Source organism: Odocoileus virginianus, unplaced genomic scaffold, assembly GCF_023699985.2.
Source record: "Odocoileus virginianus isolate 20LAN1187 ecotype Illinois unplaced genomic scaffold, Ovbor_1.2 Unplaced_Contig_23, whole genome shotgun sequence".
NCBI lineage: Eukaryota > Metazoa > Chordata > Mammalia > Artiodactyla > Cervidae > Odocoileus > Odocoileus virginianus.
Genome location: NW_027224340.1, coordinates 339,794 through 358,275, shown reverse-complemented (window position 1 = coordinate 358,275; position 18,482 = coordinate 339,794). Strand labels below are relative to the sequence as shown.

General features: G+C 62.8%; 4 protein-coding genes across 9 annotated transcripts; 1 reads left to right on the top strand and 3 right to left on the bottom strand.

Annotated features, from left to right (window-relative positions):
- Nucleotides 1-30: 30 nt before the first annotated feature.
- Nucleotides 31-6,683, bottom strand: RECQL4 (RecQ like helicase 4). 3 transcript variants are annotated; one of them, XM_070464331.1, is made up of 23 exons: nucleotides 6,499-6,683; nucleotides 6,401-6,434; nucleotides 6,179-6,279; nucleotides 5,802-5,942; nucleotides 4,898-5,499; nucleotides 4,706-4,805; nucleotides 4,502-4,628; nucleotides 4,277-4,390; nucleotides 4,047-4,178; nucleotides 3,871-3,963; nucleotides 3,657-3,793; nucleotides 3,183-3,266; nucleotides 2,930-3,103; nucleotides 2,575-2,754; nucleotides 2,362-2,503; nucleotides 2,021-2,283; nucleotides 1,656-1,941; nucleotides 1,453-1,582; nucleotides 1,208-1,374; nucleotides 954-1,134; nucleotides 720-873; nucleotides 469-577; nucleotides 31-378 (listed from the first exon to the last, which is right to left on the bottom strand). In XM_070464331.1, the coding sequence occupies exons 1-23, from the start codon at nucleotides 6,580-6,582 to the stop codon at nucleotides 254-256; spliced, it is 3,660 nt and encodes a 1,219-aa protein (XP_070320432.1). In that variant the 5' UTR covers nucleotides 6,583-6,683; the 3' UTR covers nucleotides 31-253. The 3 variants fall into 3 exon arrangements, with proteins under 3 accessions (XP_070320432.1, XP_070320433.1, XP_070320434.1); XM_070464332.1 differs by lacking the exon at nucleotides 3,657-3,793 and having other exon boundaries at nucleotides 2,930-3,093; XM_070464333.1 differs by lacking the exon at nucleotides 3,657-3,793 and having other exon boundaries at nucleotides 2,930-3,063.
- Nucleotides 6,684-6,756: 73 nt separating this feature from the next.
- LRRC14 (leucine rich repeat containing 14) lies at nucleotides 6,757-10,843 on the top strand. Of its 4 annotated transcripts, none has more exons than XM_020884369.2 (5): nucleotides 6,757-6,832; nucleotides 7,241-7,372; nucleotides 8,569-8,922; nucleotides 9,107-9,691; nucleotides 9,788-10,843. In XM_020884369.2, the coding sequence occupies exons 2-5, from the start codon at nucleotides 7,368-7,370 to the stop codon at nucleotides 10,353-10,355; spliced, it is 1,512 nt and encodes a 503-aa protein (XP_020740028.1). In that variant the 5' UTR covers nucleotides 6,757-6,832; nucleotides 7,241-7,367; the 3' UTR covers nucleotides 10,356-10,843. The 4 variants fall into 4 exon arrangements, with proteins under 4 accessions (XP_020740028.1, XP_020740044.1, XP_020740037.1 ...); XM_020884385.2 differs by having other exon boundaries at nucleotides 6,763-6,832; nucleotides 7,241-7,271; XM_020884378.2 differs by lacking the exon at nucleotides 6,757-6,832 and adding an exon at nucleotides 6,836-6,906.
- Nucleotides 10,844-11,226: 383 nt separating this feature from the next.
- LRRC24 (leucine rich repeat containing 24) lies at nucleotides 11,227-13,844 on the bottom strand. The gene is made up of 4 exons (XM_020884295.2): nucleotides 13,677-13,844; nucleotides 13,246-13,524; nucleotides 12,913-13,081; nucleotides 11,227-12,240 (listed from the first exon to the last, which is right to left on the bottom strand). Exons 1-4 carry the CDS (start codon nucleotides 13,842-13,844, stop codon nucleotides 11,324-11,326), a joined length of 1,533 nt encoding a protein of 510 aa, XP_020739954.2. The 3' UTR covers nucleotides 11,227-11,323.
- Nucleotides 13,845-16,215: 2,371 nt separating this feature from the next.
- On the bottom strand, nucleotides 16,216-17,872 carry CUNH8orf82 (chromosome unknown C8orf82 homolog). Its single transcript, XM_020884548.2, has 3 exons — nucleotides 17,611-17,872; nucleotides 17,034-17,082; nucleotides 16,216-16,754 (listed from the first exon to the last, which is right to left on the bottom strand). Exons 1-3 carry the CDS (start codon nucleotides 17,845-17,847, stop codon nucleotides 16,309-16,311), a joined length of 732 nt encoding a protein of 243 aa, XP_020740207.1. The 5' UTR covers nucleotides 17,848-17,872; the 3' UTR covers nucleotides 16,216-16,308.
- Nucleotides 17,873-18,482: the final 610 nt, after the last annotated feature.

Here is an 18,482-nt window from a genome sequence, read left to right as displayed (position 1 = left end):
TTGTTCCCAGTGGAAGGAAGGATCCTGAAAACAACTCGAGCAACTTTTATTCTGCACTTTGGGGCCTCTCTGCCCCCGTGCTCCTGGTGGTGGGCTATGTTTGGGGTGGTGGGTCACTGTCCTGATCACTGCATCCCCCTCCATCTTTACCCTGAGGATCCACTACACCTGACACCCCCATGCTGTGGCCTTGCAGCCCCACGTAGACCCCTGTCTGGGACAAGGGGGCGCTGGGTCCTCTGCAGAAGGGTGGTCAGCGGCCCCACAGCAGGAGCTCCTGCGTGGCCAGGTGCATGAGGGCAGGGAAGCTCAGGTGCAGGTACTTCCTCCAGAAGCGCTGGTCTCGCCCGAACACCTGGGCTGGATAGCAGGGGCTCCCTGGAGGGGGAGGAGATGCGGCTGAGGACTGCGGGCCAGGTGTGACCCCAGCCCCCACCTCCCTCAGGGCCAGGCCTCCCAGGTCCGCACCGATGCCATGGAAGACCCGGGCCACAGCCCTGCCTGAGAATCGCTGCTCTGGCCACGAGGACAGGAGCTGGCGGATGTCCCGGCGGATCTGGTCTTCCCAGTCCTGGAGCTGCAGGGGGGGGACAGTCAGGCCAGCCCGGCTTCCACTGCTCGCTCTTCTGCACGGCCCGCCACAACACCAGCAGGAGGCGGGTGTGTGCCCACAGACAGGTGCACCCTCTGCAGCCACGCCTCCAGGCCCCGACACTCACCCTGTCCTGTCCCAGCTCGGGGTCGTCCTCTGGCTCCAGGCCCCCCGGCTGCTCTGACTCTTCCTCAAAGTACTGACTGAGCACGGCCTTGAGCCTCCTGCTGTGCTCCGAGGTGGGCTGCTCCAGGCACGGCCCGCAGCTGGGGAAGGCCATGCTGCAGAGGGGAGAGCCTGTCAAGAAGGCCTGCCTGGGGCAGGGTGGGGTGGCCCACGCCCTGCCCACCTCCTCTTGCACCTGTGAAAAGCCCTGAAGGTGTGGTGCAGGCGGGTCAGGGCCTCTTGCTCTCGGGCCTGCACACGGCCATGCAGGAAGTCGCAGATCTGGTCCATCTCCTGGGCCGTCAGGTCCCCCGGGCTGTGCACGTGGAAGGCCGTCTCCCTGAACTCCACCAGCACCCCCGTGCCCTGGGGCACACCTGCCAGATAGGGTGTCAATAACTGGCAGAGGGGCAGGGAGAGGGGGGCAAGTGGGGCTGGGGGTGGGCGCACCTGTCCCAGGCTCTGGGTCCCACTGCAGCTGGAGGAGAGCCCGCCGCACAGGGCCCAGCTCCCAGCCTGTAGAGTCCAACAGCTCGACCAGATCTAGCTCCACAGAACTGCACCCCTGCCTCATGTCGGGGTGCTGCTGGGCCAAGCACAGAGCCAGTGGGGGGCACCTGTGCCAGGGGGGCGGCATGTGATTGGCAGCCCTGTCCTCTGTCCCCGTCGACGGCTCGGGTGGGACGTGTGCTTACCTGCTGGCCAGGGCCTGGAGCTGGGTGGGGCCCCCAGGCCAGCGCAGGTGGCAGCGGGCATAGGTGGGCGCGAGCAGCTTCAGCCAGCGCCGTGGGTGCAGCTCCAGGTAGCACAGCAGCGTCTCAATGGCTGCGGGCAGAGAAGAGCTCACTCGGGGCCTGTGGGACCCCCTAGCCCCGCCGCGCATGCCCCTGCTCCTCACCCTCCTCCGGCATATCCAGGGCCTGCACAGTTGGCTGCACTGGGAGCATCCGCTCATGGCCTGGGCACCGGGGTGTGTGTGGGATGCTGGGCTGGCCAGGATCCTGGGCGCTCGCAGCTACAGGGGCCCCGGCCAAGCGCCCTTCCCCGCTCCCGCTGCCCTCCTGTTCTGGGGGCTGCCGGGGACAAGTGCAGGGAGAGAACACACGCTGCACCAGCCTCTTCACAGCAAGGAAATCCACAGCGTTGGCGTGCACGTGTCTGCGCAGCTCCCGCAGGTCCTGGCCCTGGGGCAGAGTGGTGTGAACGTGGGGCGCAGCCCCAGGTGGGGCTGGGGGAGCTGCTGGGGGCGGGGTGGGCACCCACCTGGGGCCGAAGGAAGAGGTGGCAGTGTGCCGGCTGCCCGTCACGCCCTGCGCGGCCCACCGCCTGCACGTAGCTCTCGAAGCTGGGGGGCAGGCCCAGGTGCAGCACAGCCCGCACATCCGGCCGGTTCAGCCCCATCCCGAACGCCACCGTGGCCACCACCACGCGCAGCCGGCCCTCCATGAAGGCCCGCTGCACCCGCCGCCGCTCTCGGCTGCACAGGCCAGCGTGGTAGGCCTCAGCCACAGCCTCCAGCGCTCGGCCTGCAGAGAAGACCAGGGCAGTCAGGTAGGGCGTGTGCCCGGGGCGCGTCTGCGGGGCGCAGGCCTGCCTCGCCTCACCGTGGGGCCCTGGGTTCCGGGCCTCGTGCAGGCAGGTGCGCAGCAGGGCGGCGACACGCTCTGTGTCCTCTCGCCTGTGGCAGTAGATGATGACGGAGTCCAGAGCCCGGAAACGATCACTCTGCAGCAGTGTCACCAGTGCCTATGGGGACGAGGGTCACTGCAGAGAGCTGGGAGGCAGGGCTGCCGCCAGGCCCATGCACACACGCTTACCTGGTCTGGGTCCCTGTCCGAGGACACAGAGAGGTGCAGGTTGGCAGGGATGGTAGCTGGCCCTCTGAGCACTGACTCCTCAGTCACGCCCAGGTGCCAGGCCACGTCGAGGGCAGTGCTGCGTGTGGCCGTGGCTGTAAGGCCCAAGAAGCAGTGGACGCCGGTCCGGTCCCGCAACGTCTGTGAGGGGGCCATGAGCCAGCACCACCCCCCTGCTCTGCGCACTGTCCCACCCGCCCAGGCTCACCTGACAGGCATGCAGCGGACGCCCGGCTGGTCCCGAGGCGTCTGTGAGGGGGCTGTGAGCCAGCGCCACCCCCCTGCTCTGCACGCTCCCCCACCCGCCCAGGCTCACCTGACAGACACGCAAGTAACAGGGCCGGAAGTTGTGGGACCACTGAGAGAGACAGTGGGCCTCGTCGAGGCAGGCAAAGGCGATCGGCGGCAGCTGAGAGAGGAGGGTGCCAGCACCGGCCCCGACCAGCGCCTCTGGGGATAGCATCAGCACCTGCACTCGGGCTGCACGAGCCTGAGGAGGCCCGCTGGTCAGCAGCAGCACCTGGCTCCGCCCGCTGCTCCGCCCGTCTGGCCCTGGGAGGTCCCCTCACCTTCTGCAGGGCAGAGTCCCGCTGCTTCTTGGTCATCCCCGAGTGAATGCAGGCCCCCTTCAAGCCGGGGGGCAGGCCAGAGAGCTGCAGGGACAGGAGCACAGCCTGTTGCATGCCCTGGCCCTTTCCCAAAGGCCTTCCAGCATGGTTTCACCTGACAACTGCTGGCTCCCTCCCAGGCCCTTTAGGGAGGAGAGGCCAGAGCTACCTGTGGGCCTTGACTGAGGTGCACTGGGGTCGAGTCCCAGTGGGGGCGCTCCTACCAAGCTGCTCCTCTGGTGGGTGGGACTGGGTCTAAGCAGCCGTGTCCCTGTGCCTTTGGGCCACTGCCAACTTGTGGACAGAGTGGAAAGGGCCTGATAACTTGCACCTCTGGGGTGGGGGTGGGGCAAGAAACAGCAGCCCAAGTGGTCAGCAGAGCCATGGATACCAGTCCTTGCCTTTTGCGTGTGTCCACAGGCCCTGTCCACCTACCTGGTCATCCATGAGTGACATGAGAGGAGAAATGACCAGGGTGAGGCAGGGGCTTCGCCGGAAGTAGAGCAGCGCTGGGAGCTGGTAGCACAGGGACTTACCAGCCCCCGTGGGCAGCACCAGCAGGGTGGACACACCTGAGTGTGATCTACAGTCAAGACAGCTGTCCTGCAGCCTGGCCTCATCCCCACCACTCTCCTGCCAGCCAACTCACCAGACAGGATCCGCATGACCACACGCTCCTGCCCAGGGTAGAAGGCTTGGTACCCCAGTTGCTCCAGGGCCTGAAACACCTCAGCCGGTGTGTCTGTGGACACAGGTGTCAGTCAGCTTTGCTCCGAGTCGTCCTAACCCTTCCATCCAGGCCTGGGCTGTTAGGCATCTGCTGACCTGCCACCTGACCCGAGGGCCCCAGTGGGTAGAGTGGAGGCACGGAAAGAGGCGGACAGGGCGTCCTGGACACAGACTGCTCCATGGGCACCAGCAGTTCAGGCGCCCCAGGCTCAGCGTCTTCTTCATCTGCTGAGAACAGATGAACAGAACAGGAGCCCTGGGCTGGTCTGGCGTCATAGTACCAAGAAAGCAACTTGCTACAGCCTCTCCTCCACCTCTTAACTCACCAGAGAGTTGGCAGCAGGCTGCACCGGTCCTCAGGGACTCTTCCTGTAACGTGGGCTGGGTCTGTGTGTCATTCGCAGCCTTGACATCCTCCTTCTGAGGCGCCAGGAGAGGTTCTGGACCGTAAGCAGGGAATTAGTAGGGCCTTTGCTTGAGCCGGAATTGCCTTCCCAAAGAGCACAACACCCCTGTAAGCAGGCTGGCATCCAGGGCAGAGGCCTCCTCACCAGGCTGAGGGCATCGGGACGCCCAGTGGCTGAGCTGCCCATGCTGGGAGCAAGAATCCTGGGCTGGGGCTCTGGGCTGACCACCCCCAAAACACTCCCGTTTTTTCTGCCACTTCTGCTTCCATGCCTGGTTGGGGACACAAAGAAGGATCACAGGGCAAGCAGCAGGGCAGCTGGGGGGAGCACCTGGTACTACCATCTCACCTGCTTGCGAAGGAGCCTGCCTCGCAGGGCCCGGCCCCGCACATAGCATCGCTGCTTCATGTTGAGCCGCACATAGTTCCCCCTGTCCTGGATGGCAGATCTGGAAGAAATGCACAGGTCGGCAATGCCCACAGCCCTCCCCACACTGGCTCAACTGAGGGCAGCCCTGCTGGGAGGTTAGAGCAGTTATACCTGGAGGCTGGGGTCCTGCCTGGGGGCCGTGCCTTCACAGGCTGCTCTGGACAGTCCTCTGCAGGCCCTGCAGCCCCAGCTCCCTCAGGCAGGGGTCCTGCTTGGTCGGTGCCCTGCTGGGTCTGTGCAAGACTTCCCTCCAGGTCCCCACTCCATCTCCGCTTCTTGCCTTGATGGTCACCAGGCTGACACTTCCCTGTACTGACACCAGCTGCTGGTAGGGCTGGAACCTCTGCGCCCTGCAAAGGCACCTCACGACCAGCACTGGGGCTGAGAACAGATGCAACAGCTGGAGTCAGAAGCTGTGAATCCTTTGCACCCGGGCCAGGTTGGCAGGTCCTGGGAACCTCCAGAAAATCTGGGGTCCTGTTGTGACACCGCTGCAGCCAATCAGGGTCGAGGGAGCCCAGTCGCAGGCTCAGGGATGCCCTTAGCTGATGGAGCCGGCCTGGCCTCAGCTGGGGCCTGGGGGGCTGAGGGAGCACCTCATTGACATTTTCTGGAAAGATGGGGGCAGCTGCTGTGCCTGGTGACTCCGGTGAAGGGATCTTGGTGGAGGATCTTTGTGCAAGCCGGGGTATCCGGCCCAGGGTTGACCTAGCCTGGGAGGGAGACAAGCAAGCAGGAACTCAGGCCCTTGGGGTGCTACAGACTCATGGGTACTGAAGGCCCCACCTGTAACAGCTAGGTAAGGTGAGAAGCAAAAGGCTGGGACATAAAGGAAGCTGAGAACAGAGGCTGACCTTGAGCTCCTCTGTGGAGCTGCGCTGGCTGTGTGCGCACAGGTGAACATGACTACCTGTGAGACACTTGACAGGGATAAGTATATGGTAATTCTGCCTGGGGCCACCTGCAGCTCTGGACCCACGCTGGATGCACTGTCTGCCCGGCCCTCACCCCTCACCTGCAGACTGCCCTTTAGGTTGTCCTTAAGCCTCTTCCCATAGTCCTGCGCAGACTCCTGAGGGTTCCACCTTGAGGAAGGACGGGGACTCTGGGTCGCAGCCCGATTCAAGTGATGCCCCCAGCAACTGGGCTCCAACATCTGCAGGAGACAGTTTAGAGACCTAAACCACGGAGAAGCTGGTGTGTGAGGGGGAACCGAGATGTCTACACCCCCGAGAAACCCGAGAAGGGGCTGTCCTTCCTCCACCCTCTCACCCTTTCCCCTCTGCCCCCCGCTCCCGCCGAGCTCTATGCCCCACAGAAGTTGGGTCACGGCTCCTCCCGGCCCGGCATACAGGATGTTGACTCAGGGATTGGGATGTCAAGCCCAGGTACCTGCTCGGCCGCCACAGGAAGCGACTGCTTCGAGCCGTGAGGCTCGACGCTGCCGGCCTGGCCCAGTGCTTCCTTCAGGGAGCGGTACTCTCGGTACAGCGCTGAGAGCGGGGTCGGGGGATCTGAGTTGGAGTCACGATTCCCCTGGGAGGGGGCGTGGAGGCCTCCCGCCCCCGGCCCACTGCCTTGGCCACTCCCTCCGCCCCGCGCCCGCGGGCTCACCGCGGGTCTCCTCGGGCGCCGCTTCCACGTCTTCCTGTAAAGGGAACGCGTCAGGCGGATGCCGCGCCCTCAGCTCCCCGCCCACGGGCAGCCCGCACCTTGCCCGGCCGCCGTCCGCTCCGCCGTCGAAACGCGAGCTCCCACGCCTGCAGCCGCTCCCGCACGTCCCGCAGCCGATCCATGGTCGCCGGAAGCTTGACACCCCGCGAATTTCCCGCCTAGAGGGCGATGCCGGTCGCCAGCCAATGGGGACGCTCGGCGGCGTTTGAGGCGTAACACCGCGGCGGCCCCTGGGCTGGGGCAGCCAATCCGCGGGGCCCTGCTGCGGCAACCAATGAAGTGCGTTTACGACATCGCGGCGCGCGACGGCGCAGGCGGAGCGCGACGTACGGCGAGGCGGGGCCGGTGGCGGTGGCGGCGGCTTGGGTCCGGGTGAGCGCGGGCTACCTGGTGGGGACGGAACACGGCGGCTTGTTGCTCCTTCTCTGCCTGGCCGCACAAGGAGGGTGCGGGCTCTCGGGGCGGCGCCGCACCGGAGGGGGGGGCGGGGGCGGCAGCCCGGGCGGGGCTGCCGCGGGAAGGGGAAGACCCGCATCGGGTGCCGGGCTGAGCGGCCTCGGGTCTTGGGGGACGAAGCTCTGTCTTCGAGAGGCAGGCCCCGCCGGAGAGACGGACGGCGTCGAATTTACGGTCTCCCGCTGCTGGAGGCCGGAGGAGCCGTGCGGGGGCGTCTTCAGGGAAACACTGGAGCCGTGGGCCGGTGGGAGGGGGCGGTGGCTACCACGCCGAGACTCCTCCCATAGTGACCACACTGGCTGCTTTCATTTTCTCTCGTGACAGGTGCTCGGTTGGTCTGTCGTCTCACAGCGAGGTATGAATCGTCCTCGCGAGATTTATCCTCAGGCAGAGCGAGACGGAGGGTTGACGTCCCGGGCTTCTCAGGAACCAGCGCCCTTAGGACTTGTGTATGAGGTCCGCAAGAGCTGGGGCTCTGGGGCCAGGCTGCCACCCTTCCCAAGCTCGTTACCTGGGCTGTGACCTTGAAATGGCAACCCACTCCAGTATTCTTGCCTGAAGAATCCCAGGAACAGGAGCCTGGTGGGCTGCCGTCTATGGGGTCACAAAGAGTCGAACACGACTGACGTGACTTAGCAGCAGCACGTTTTAGTTTCTTAACATTTTCAGGGAAGTGGCCCTGAGGCAGTTTTGAGGATGAGGTACCTGGCACACAGTAAGTCAGCAGCAGAGCTGTCAGGCACGTACCTTGTGGCCTCAGGCATCTCTTTTGTGCTCCTTGTCAGCTTGGATATACCTTTGACAGCCGCCTCTAAATATCTCAGAAAAGGCCCCTAGTTTGGGGTCTTTGAATCCCATGGGTTTCTTATTTGTTCTCTTATCATGGTTCTCCAGGGAAGAGAGACATTTACACAGGTGGCAAGGACCCTGATGGGTGAGGCATTCTTTCTTTGTAAATCTCCAGGGGTCTCCATGCCTGACAGTGCTTCTGGATGATAGTAGTTAGAACACGTTGAGGGCTTGGGTTACTGTAGCTCTTCAGACTCAGAGTTCACTGGGTTCTGGTGCTTTCTGCTTGTCCTGCTGTCTGTTAAATTGTATCTGTAGTTTCAACTCCTCTTTGCTGTGCTGTGCAGAATCCAAGGGCAGCCTCCAGGAGCTTGTGAGGCGGCTGAGAGTGGGTGCTGTGATGCACCTTCCAGCCCCTGGGATTATCTCATCCTTCTAGTGCTTGGCCAGGGGTGGGGGTGGTGGGTGGGGGTTGGCTTTTTTCTATGTTTAAGAAGGGGAGGATCTCTTGATAAGCGGCTTTGTGATTTGGAAGGCCTGAAAAACAGATGGTGTGCCCTGCAGAGCAGCAGCCATCAAAAGCATACCTACACAGGCTGGTCGTCTCTGGTGCCATTGCTGTTTATATGCTGCTTGGTGGCTTTGTCTCCCTAGAGAGGCCCCCGTGCTTCTCAGGGGCTGGGACGGGGGTGGCCTTTTTCTCCTGTCTCCTTTTTTCAGCCTGTTGCGAAGTATCTGGCACTTGCTTGTCAGAGCCTTGGTTCTCTGCTCTGTGCCAAGCACCAGGCTGAGCTTTCCCACTACCAGCATGGAGGGGGTAGGACTGGAGTCTGTCCTCCCCACTGAAGGGCACCTCCCTGCAGGTGGCCTCCTGCCTGGCCCAGCGCCATGCACACCCTCGTGTTCCTGAGCACACGGCAGGTGCTCCAGTGCCAGCCGGCCGCCTGCCAGGCCCTGCCCTTGCTGCCACGAGAGCTCTTCCCCTTGCTGTTCAAAGTGGCCTTCATGGACAAGAAGACAGTAGTGCTGCGTGAGCTGGTGCACACTTGGCCTTTCCCGCTGCTCAGCTTCCAGCAGCTGCTGCAGGAGTGTGCCCACTGCAGCCGGGCCCTGCTGCAGGAGCGGCCCAGCACAGAGAGCATGCAAGCTGTGATCCTGGGCCTAACTGCCCGACTCCACACCCCGGAGACTGAGGCTGGCACGCAGCCCCTCTGCAGGTATGGGCTCACTGGAGGGACCTTCACGCCTGGTGGGGGGGATGCAGAGCGAGTCCCCTAAGAGGTTCCAGGTGGTGCAAGAGCTCAGTGCAGAAATAGGCATGTTGCTTCTGTCCCAAGGTGGCTGGGAGTGGGTGTGGGGTCTGTCCCCTTGTCTCCTGCCTCAGCCCACCCATGCTCCCAGGAAGCATGCGCTGCGGGTGCTGGATATGACGGGCCTCCTGGATGACGGCGTGGAGCAGGACCCTGGCACCATGAGCATGTGGGATTGCACGGCAGCTGTGGCCCGCACGTGCATCGCACAGCAGCAGGGCAGGACTGCAGAGCCTGGCCTGGCCCCTGTTCCTGTGGAGGTTCGTGTGGACCTGCGGGTAAACCGGGCTTCCTATGCATTCTTGCGGGAGGCACTCCGCAGCAGCGTAGGCAGCCCGCTGCGGCTCTGCTGTCGGGACCTGCGGGCTGAGGACCTGCCCATGCGCAATACCGTGGCCCTACTGCAGCTTCTGGATGCAGGCTGCTTACGCCGCGTGGACCTGCGCTTCAACAACTTGGGCCTGCGTGGCCTATCCGTCATCATCCCACACGTGGCCCGCTTCCAGCACCTGGCCAGCCTGCGGCTGCACTATGTGCATGGGGATTCTCGGCAGCCCTCGGTGGATGGTGAGGATAACTTCCGCTACTTTCTGGCCCAGATGGGCCGCTTCACCTGTCTGCGGGAGCTCAGCATGGGCTCCTCTCTCCTCTCAGGGCGCCTGGACCAGCTGCTCAGGTGAGTGGACCCTGCTATGGCCCTGCCTTTCCCTTCCCCTCCAGCAGACCCTCCCCTGGCTCTGCCTATTTGTGACCCCTTATATTCTCACCCCAGCACCCTGCAGAGCCCCCTGGAGAGCCTGGAGCTAGCCTTCTGTGCCCTGCTGCCTGAGGACCTGCGTTTTCTGGCACGGAGCTCCCATGCTGTCCACCTCAAGAAGTTGGACCTGAGTGGCAACGACCTGTCTGGGAGCCAGCTGGAGCCCTTCCAGGGTCTATTGCAGGCAGCAGCAGCCACACTGTTGCACCTCGAGCTGACTGAGTGCCAGCTTGCTGATACCCAGCTGCTGGCCACACTCCCTGTGCTGACTCGTTGTGCCAGCCTCCGCTACCTCGGCCTCTATGGCAACCCGCTGTCCGTGGCAGGGCTCAGGGAGCTACTGCGGGACTCAGTGGTGCAGGCTGAGCTGCGCACAGTGGTGCACCCTTTCCCCGTGGACTGCTATGAGGGCCTGCCCTGGCCCCCGCCTGCCTCTGTCCTCCTGGAAGCCTCTATCAATGAGGAGAAGTTTGCCCGTGTGGAGGCCGAGTTGCACCAGTTGCTATTGGCCTCAGGCCGTGCACACGTGCTCTGGACCACAGACATCTACGGGCGCCTGGCTGCAGACTACTTCAGCCTGTGACCTCCAAGCTCTGGGTGAGAGACTGTCCTGGGGTCCAGGGCTGCTAGAGGCCCCTTGCCCCTTGGGTAGGCAGAGCCTATCCTGGAACCCTGCTGCAGGCCTGACACAATGGCAGTGGCCTGATTTCTTTGCTCCAGGGCTCGCCTTGAGCCTCCCCATGCTTTCTGCAGCACCGTGTGCAGTTTGTCCTGCACCTGCTCCCCTGGCTGCCTGATCACCTGTGGGCCCAAGGGCTGGATTCCAGGCCTACATGGCCCTGCTTGGTTTGGCTGCACTTAGCTGCCTTTCAGTGTCCTGGGGTCTTCAAGCTGAGAGATGATCTTTTCCTCTAGGCCCTCCCCAAGAGCAGATTTCTCTGGGTTGGAAGTTGGGACAGGGGCCTACCTCACAGAGCGTTGGGAACCCAGGCACTCTGGGGCCTCTTACCTCTTCTGGGTTTTGGTGCCAGAGGGTGTCTTAAAAGGTACAAATGTGCAGTGTGCTTAGAACTTAAGTCTGTGACTTTTTTCTGTCCTAACTGGTTAGAGTGACTCGTCTCCTGTCATCCCCAGCCTGGTCACTGGGGACCATGTCTTTGGTTTGCTGCCCCTCTGTTTTTCTGGGCATCTCCACAATCTGTCACCTCTCTCCCACATTTCAGAGGTCCAGGCCTACAAAAGGCGGTGGGACCAGAGGCAGACCCGCAGAGGTCGGGTTAATTTGGGAAGTGGGGGGATCATTTCTGGAGGGTCACAGTGGGGGTGTTGGGAGCCTATCCCCGGCACCCTCCGTTCACGTCCCAGGACTTTAATTTGCAGGGGTCCGCAGGTGCTCCCGCCCCACCCCGCGCCGCCCCGCGCCCTAAACCCGCATACACAGCTCGCTACACTGCGCAGCTTCCACCCTTTACTGACCACGCTGGGGCATGTGCTGGGTGAGTCGAACCGACCAATCCGCGCGACCTACGTCATCAGCCCGCGCCCCACCCCTCAGCAGTGGATCTCGTAGGCGGAGGGGGGCTGCAGCGGGAGGCCCTGCGCGACTCCAGGCGCTTCGGCCGCTTCCGCCGGGCCCTCGGCGAAGAGCGGCTTGGAGCGGTCAATGACGAACATCTCGTGGCCCCGCTCGTCGCGGAGCTCCTCGAGCTGCGCGAAGGTGCAGGGCCCGTCGGAGTAGTCGTTGACGAAGAGCGCTCCCTCCCCGGGAGGCCCCGGCGCCTTCTTACGCCTGCGCCGCCGGCGGCAGATCATGGTCGCCAGTAACAGAGCCGTGAGAGCCAGGAGCGCGATGGCAGCCGCGATGGCCGTCTGTGTGGCCAGGCCCAGGGCACGGAAGGCCATGCTGCCCGCCTCGGGCAGAGGCTCGTGACTGACTGGGCCGCCTGCCGCGGGTGGCGCGGGCACCAGCTGCTGCTGCCGGGACACGTTGACCAAGAGCTGAAAGGGTACGCGGGCAGCGCCGCCGGCGTTGGAGGCCTCACACTCGTACTTTCCGGCGTGGGCTAGGGTGATGTTGGTGAGGAAGAGCATGCCGCTGCCGGTGTCGGAGGCCCCGAGACCTCCTGGGCCCCGCCACCCAACTTCTGGCTGGGCCTCGGTGCGGGGCGCGCCCTCGGGAGGCCGCGCCACCTTTCTCCAGGTCACCAGGGGCTGCGGGTAGCCTGAAGCCTGGCAGGCCACCCGCAGGTCTTCACCCAGGTTGGCTGTCACCTCCAGCGGCTCCACGTGCACAGACGGTGGGATGCAGATGAGGCTACTTCCAGATACTTCCAGGAGACTCTGAAGTGCCAGGCGCGGGGGCTCTGCACACAGGATCTTCTTGTCCCTGGAGCTGAGCAGTCGCTGGCCTCCTTCCTTGATCCAGGCTCCCAGCCAGTGCAGGGCACAGTCACAGCGCCATGGGTTCTCTGTGGGTAGAGCAGCAACAGGCATGTAGCTCAGGGGTGGCTCTGCACAGCCTGTGCGGTTGGGGTTGTTGGCAAGAGCAGGAGCCCCTTTCTTACCTAACACTGTGGGGGACCCCTGCCACCTCTCTCTGACGGGGCTCCTTAGAGTGGGCAGCATTCACCCACCCCACACACACACCCCAAACTCCGTTCGGTGATGCATGTCCAATTCATTTCACCAGTCTCTTGAGAAAGCTCCTGTTCCTGGCGTCTCTCCCTGCCACAAGTTTTGCTATTTGAGGGGAACCTCTGTGTCCACATAGACATCCCACCAGCACTAAGACCTTGCGCATCCTGCCAGCTTTGTTGTCAGGTGCTGTCTGGAGGGAATGTCCCCAGTACTGGTCATGTTTCTGTTTTTTTTCGTGCAGGCCCTCTCCTGGCTAAAAAATGTAGAGGCTGCTTAGCTCTGTCTGGTTTGTTCATGGCCTTGTACATGTTCTGTCTCCCTTAGGCAACTATGACCCTACCCTTGTTCCTAGCAGCTTTCTATCATGGCTGTGGGTAGGTAGTGCTGCCTGCCCCCTAGAGCTGCCACTGGAGCCCTCTCCAGCTGGCTGGCTCCCTACTGCCTCCACTGTGGCCAAGGAAGCTACCTTTGCATGAGAGCCCCTTGCCCCCAGAAAGAGCTACCTGTGAGGCGCAGGACCTGCAGGCTGGCCAGTGGCTGCAGGGCCTCCCGGCTGATGGTGCCCAGCTGGTTCCTGCTGAGGTCCAGCAGTGCCAGTGAGGAGAGCCCAGCCAGGGCCTGGTCCTCCAGCAGCTCAATGCTGTTTTCCTGCAGGTGCAGCTCCTGCAGTCGCTGAAGCAGGGACAGATCATCAGAGAAAGGGGCCCTGGGGGACAGGTCCCCTTCTTACCAGACTAGCCTGGGCTGCCTTTTCTCCCCTTCACTATTCCAGCCCAGTAGGGCAGGTGGCAGTTTAGGAGGACCTCTACCCTTCTTGCACACTCCTCCCACCTCACCTGCAAGTGTAGGAAGGTGAAATCCAGTAGCTGTACCAGCTGGTTGCCAGCTAGGTAGAGCACGCGCAGTTGGGCCAGGCCTGCGAAAGCGCCGACGCGCAAGCCGCGCAGCTGGTTGCCAGTGAGCGCCAGTTCCAGCAGGCGCGACTGCGCGCGGAAGGCGCCCGACTCTAGGGCGTGTAGGCTGTTGTTGTGCAGGTAGAGATGGCGCAGGGAGGCGAGGGGCGCCAGGATGCCCGGCTCCAGGCGCGCGATGCTATTGTCCTGCAGGAACAGCGTCTGTGTCGGAGGGAGAGACGGCGCTTACCCCACTGAAAAGGTCTTTCTTTTCCCTAGGGCTCCCCATTCACCCACGGGGAGGCTCACACACCCGTCCCTCCGTTTCGCTGGCACCCCTTGTCCGCAGCCCGGCCGCCCCACGCGGTGCCCACCTGCGTCCCGGGTGGGATTCCAGGCGGGACCACGCGCAGCCGCAGAGCACCGCACTCCACCGTGGCGCTGTAGCAGCGGCAGGCGGCGGGGCAGCCGGCAGCGCGAGGCGGGAGACCCGGCAGTAACAGCAGCGACAATAGCAGCAGTGCAGGCGCCCCTGGGGCCATCTCCCGCGGGACCGGCCGCAGGCCACGAACCTGCAGCCTTTTCAGCAGCCTCCCTACAGTCCGGCCCCGATGGGATGCAACTCCTGAAACACAGGTTGGCAGGCCTGTCCCTAACATTTGAGAGCCAGCGAAAAGCATGAATGGAGGCACACACCATGTCTGCGTTTTGAAGCTTGAAATCGGTTTAAGAAACTGGTAAAATAAAATTTCATTGCCTTCCTTTATAAAAAGCTTTAAAAAAAAAAAGCCAAAGATCTGGAGCATCAGGTTTCAATTTAGAATTTTTGTTTTCAGAGTCTTGCCACGCAGGCCACAGGAGAGAAGCCTATGCCACCCCAACACTTCTCTCCCCATCCCCCATCTGCCTGGGACTGAAGGGTTTCCTGCTCATGCAAGTGGACACATGGACTGAAGTGCCCTCTACAACCCAACATCCAGTCACTCCTTGGATCTTGGGTGCAAGAGGCTGGTATGGGCTTGGGAACACGTGGGTAAAGTTCAGGGTCAGTCACCAAAGCATGGACTAGAAGGGAAAGAATAGGCTCTGAGCAGACACATCCCCTGGTCTGCATGAACTCAGTCTTGAGCACTGGCATGGGACCTCAAGAAGCACAGCCCAGACCAGGGGTGCTTTGCGTAACCTCCGGACGGGGCACAAGTCTCCCTGCTGCTAGTGTTTGTCCTTGTCCTCACCTAATTTTGACCCAGAATTTATTCTCGTCATTTTTATCCCTAGAACTCATGCTGTGGCCCCAACACTCAGATTTTCCTGCTGTGACAAGGACATGGGCACAACTGGTCTCGGGGGGTACCAGCCACAGGAAAATGGAGGCATACTTTTGTCCAGCCTCTGGCCCTGCCCTACTTGGGGTGGGAGTGAGTAGAACAGCTTAGCTATAATTAGAGCTTTTTCTCAGGGAACTTGCCAGGGTATTGGATGAGACAAATAGGAAAGCCACTTCAGCTGTGGGGCCAATGTTCTCCATGCTGACACCTAGAAAGATGCATCCATCTTTGGGGGTAGGTGGGTCCTTGGGATGACTGGGCTGTGAAAGAAGGAACCTTGGGTCACCAACTGAGTTTCTAGGGTAGTTTGCCAAGTAGGTTCTGTGCTCAGTGACCTCCTGGACTTCGAAAGAGTGTGTAGTGTTTTGTTTTAGGGGTTATACACATGCAGCTGTGATCCTAGAAAGAGAAGACCTGAGTCTAGTTCAAGGCACAATGAGTCCAGCTGGATGGTGGGGCTGAGGTGTGCCATCAGCTAGCCTCCACTTCAAATGGTCTCTGCTCTGAACACCTGCCTGTTCACCAGGTCTCCTACTAGGAAGAGTGTGTCATGTGGAAAGTTACCAAGTGGCCTTAGTGTTTATTTAAATCTTGCTCTAAATTTAACTCACATGGTTATTTAAAATTACTGAAGAGAAGCAGGCACAGTGAAAGTTTTAATGTAATTGCTTTGGTCTAGGCAGAGGCAATTTCCAGATGTCTCAGAATGTGTGTGAACCCCAAGAAGTTGGGGGGCATTCTCAGCCCCTGGGACCCACTTCCATCAGCAAAAGGGCTGGCCTAAGGTGCCCACCCAGCTTTCAGCGGCAGGGCCTCTCAGAGAAGATTCTTGGCCTCCTCTTAAGGACTTAAGAGGATTGCTGCTCCCGTGGACACCCCATAGATGTTGATACATGTGGAAGAGCTGGCCTGGGCATGGTTGAGGACTCAAGTAGGAAGAGGTCAGAAATACTTTAACCCAGCGGAAACCCTCCTAATCTGACTGGGTAGGAGGTGGGGTGTAACATACTGGATTTGGCAACAGCTGTCAGTCTCCAGGGGGCCCATCTGTGCGAGGAGGGCTGAGTGAGGAGATAATGGAGGAAGCCCCGCTTCGCTCTTCCACGCAGTGCAAGGCCCGAACCTTGATCTCCCGAGGCGCCCCCTGCATCCCCTCCGGCGCGGTCTGTCCAGGGCAGGGCGTGGTCCCCGTCAGGTCGCACGCCCTTCTCGGTAGTCGCCAGAGACAGAGCCGGGATGGTCCCTGATCCCGCCCCATGCCCGCTGACCTTGGGCCGGGCGCCCCCTCACCTGACGCTCCCGCGGCGCGGCTCCCCCGCCGAACCCCGGCCCACAGAGCAGCACCCAGCGGGCGAGGGACGGGCGCCGCTCGGGCTCGCGCACTGGAGCCCCCGCGCCTCCCGCCCGGCCGTCCCAATCCGCCGTCGCGAGCTCCGGGCAGACCAGAGGACGAAAACGCCCCAGGCCGGGGGTGTGTGGAGGGAGTAGGGCCCCCGAGACCCCGCCCCTGCCGGCGTCGGGACACGGTCCGCGACGCCACCTCGGACAGCGCCGGCGGGGCGGGGCCGCGGCGCACCTTCGCCGCGCACGCGCACTCGGCCAGCGCGCTCTCCGGGTGGCGCGTGCGCAGCGAGGCGGCCCGGGGCGCCGCGGGTGCCAGCGACTGCTGGCCCGCGGTTCAGGGCGGCGGGGCAGCAGGCAGGAGCGGGGCCAGGTCCATGGTGAGTGCGAAACGGCGGCCCTGCCAGCGCACGTGTGAAGGCAGCTCGGGCGCGCCTGGCGCGTACTCGAAGCAAGCGCTGAGCTCGAAGGCCAGGGCCGATCTCACCAGGCCCACGCCGCCCGCGCGCTCCGGCGCTGGGTGGTAGAGACGCCCATTCGTGGCCAGCGGCAGCAGGCGCGCAGGCTCGAAGGGCACAGACAGGGCCTCGCCGCCGCCGCAGTAGGAGAGGCGCTGGAGCGCGGGGCCCGCGGCCAGCAGGTGCGTGAAGACCACGGGCCGGTCTTCGCAGCGTAGGAAGTTGCGTTCCCTGCCGCAGAGCGAGAGGAAGGGGAAGGAGGCCTCGTAGCGCCCGCTGCGGTTGGGTGTCAGGCGGGAGAAAAACATGACCAGGAACTGCGGGTCTGTGGGGAGGAGGGGGAAAGGGCGTGACTGCTCAGCACGCCAGACCCCGAGTCCCCCGGACCCTATTGCCCCAGGCAGGCGGCTCGCCCTGGGTCACACCAAGGGCTTGCGCTGGCTATCGGACAGCCGCCTAGGCCTCACTTTAGTTAGCGGGCTTTTAAGCACAGTACGGCCAGCCTCCTAATGCGGGCAGGACGGCTGGCAGGTTGGGCAGCGCGAACCCTTAAGAGCCTTTCCCGAAGGAAGAGGGAAGGTGGGGTTGGAAGGAGTATCGGTACCTTTGAAGCAAGTGGTGAAGTTCTTCATTCTGGAGTCGTCCAGGAAAAGCTGCGGAGAAGCAGACCGTGACCCTTGAGTAGCAGCCCGAGAGAGCTGTCACAGGGCGAGAAGGCGCTGGTGGGCCTGAGCCCGGGCTGATGTCCGCTTTCTTTGCTCGTCTGTGCACACCATGTGCAGGGAGGCGCGTGGAAGATAAACCTGGGAGCCCTGCCGACCTCCCCACATCTATCCCGCGCCCCCCGCCATACTTCCTCAAGCACAGATTCTCTCAGCTGGCAGGCCCTTCCCGCGCCTCTTCCCCCCTCCCTTCTAGTTTCTAATGAGATGTGCCACTTCCTCCGCAGAGCTAAGTTGTTTCCTTGTGTTTATGGTGGATGCCACCGCCAGGGCTTCCAAATCAGGCGCGGCGGCGTGGGACGCAGGACTGGGGGATGCAAAGCCCGCAGGGCGCAGCCACGAGTGGGACGTTGTCTGCTGGGAGCCTAACCCTTTGGGGCCATAGCCGCGCGTCCCAGTGTTTACAGCGCGACCGGGGAGGCCGGGTTGCCTTACTGTAAAGACCCCGCCCCCGCCCACCTGGCCCTGATGATCCACATAGTAAAAGTACTCGCGCGTCCGAGGCTCTGGGCTCTGGCCCTGCGTGTAGGAGACTCCCCCGCCCCCAGCGTAGGTCCGGGCTCCCGGGGACCGGGCCAAGATTAGAGCCCAGGGCCGCAGCACCCCGCTCATCGTCCACATCCTCCTCCAGCGCCGGAAACGGCCGGAGGTCATGCGGGGCAGGTGCTGTGGGAACACCGGTCCCCCGGCGGTCATGGCCTCGTGCTTTGGGTTCCGTCGGCGGCCACGGAGCTCGGCCCACGCCCACCCCCACCTTCCTCTCTCCTCCCAACCCCAGGCGTTCCCGACACTCTCCCTTCTCTGTGGCACGCCGCCCAGCGTTGCGGCTGGGGAAAAGGGCGGCGGGCGGAATCGCCCGACGTTGGACTTCTAGTATGAGACGCAGGTGCGGTCGGTTTCGGGAACAGGGACATCGGTTGGGCCTTGACTTCGCCGGGCATGCAGGCCCTGTCCCTCCTCCCGCAGAGACTGGCTGTCTTCACGTGAGCCAGGTACGTGCAGTGTACCCCCACCCTCAGGAAGCCGGCCCGGCGAGGCAGCCTGCAAGTGAGGGTGGCAGCTAAGACAGGTGGTGAATAAACACCGCCCAGAAAGCCTATGCCAGCTTGGGCCGTAAGATGGGTCAGAACCCGGCCTGCGGTCCCCACCCCACCCTCAGGCAATCAAGCAGAGCTTACGGGCTCAAGTGGAGTATCTCAGGTGCCTCGCCCCATCCCCAGGAGGTAACTTCCTCTCCTCCCCGAACCCCTCCCTGCTCCCCCTATTCTCCCTTGACCTTACATCCATCCCGGTGCCCACACCGGCAACCGACTGGCTGCTGATAGCTGCCT

Bases quoted from the DNA above. Each gene is read 5' to 3' on its own strand.
- RECQL4 (XM_070464331.1), bottom strand. From the start codon at position 6,582: ATGGATCGGCTGCGGGACGTGCGGGAGCGGCTGCAGGCGTGGGAGCTC. The intron at 3,794-3,870 runs GTGAGTTGGCTG...GATCACACTCAG, and splicing joins GGTCATGCGGATCCTGTCTG to GTGTGTCCACCCTGCTGGTG. The intron at 874-953 runs GTGCAAGAGGAG...TCCCCTCTGCAG, and splicing joins ACCTTCAGGGCTTTTCACAG to CATGGCCTTCCCCAGCTGCG.
- LRRC14 (XM_020884369.2), top strand. The intron at 8,923-9,106 runs GTATGGGCTCAC...CCATGCTCCCAG, and splicing joins GGCACGCAGCCCCTCTGCAG to GAAGCATGCGCTGCGGGTGC. The intron at 9,692-9,787 runs GTGAGTGGACCC...TTCTCACCCCAG, and splicing joins CGCCTGGACCAGCTGCTCAG to CACCCTGCAGAGCCCCCTGG.
- LRRC24 (XM_020884295.2), bottom strand. From the start codon at position 13,844: ATGGCCCCAGGGGCGCCTGCACTGCTGCTATTGTCGCTGCTGTTACTG. The intron at 13,082-13,245 runs GTGAGGTGGGAG...TCCCTGCTTCAG, and splicing joins TCACCTTCCTACACTTGCAG to CGACTGCAGGAGCTGCACCT. The intron at 12,241-12,912 runs GTAGCTCTTTCT...CTCTACCCACAG, and splicing joins GCAGGTCCTGCGCCTCACAG to AGAACCCATGGCGCTGTGAC.
- CUNH8orf82 (XM_020884548.2), bottom strand. From the start codon at position 17,847: ATGACCGCCGGGGGACCGGTGTTCCCACAGCACCTGCCCCGCATGACC. The intron at 17,083-17,610 runs GTGGGCGGGGGC...GCTTCTCCGCAG, and splicing joins ATGTGGATCATCAGGGCCAG to CTTTTCCTGGACGACTCCAG. The intron at 16,755-17,033 runs GTACCGATACTC...TCCTCCCCACAG, and splicing joins CTTCACCACTTGCTTCAAAG to ACCCGCAGTTCCTGGTCATG.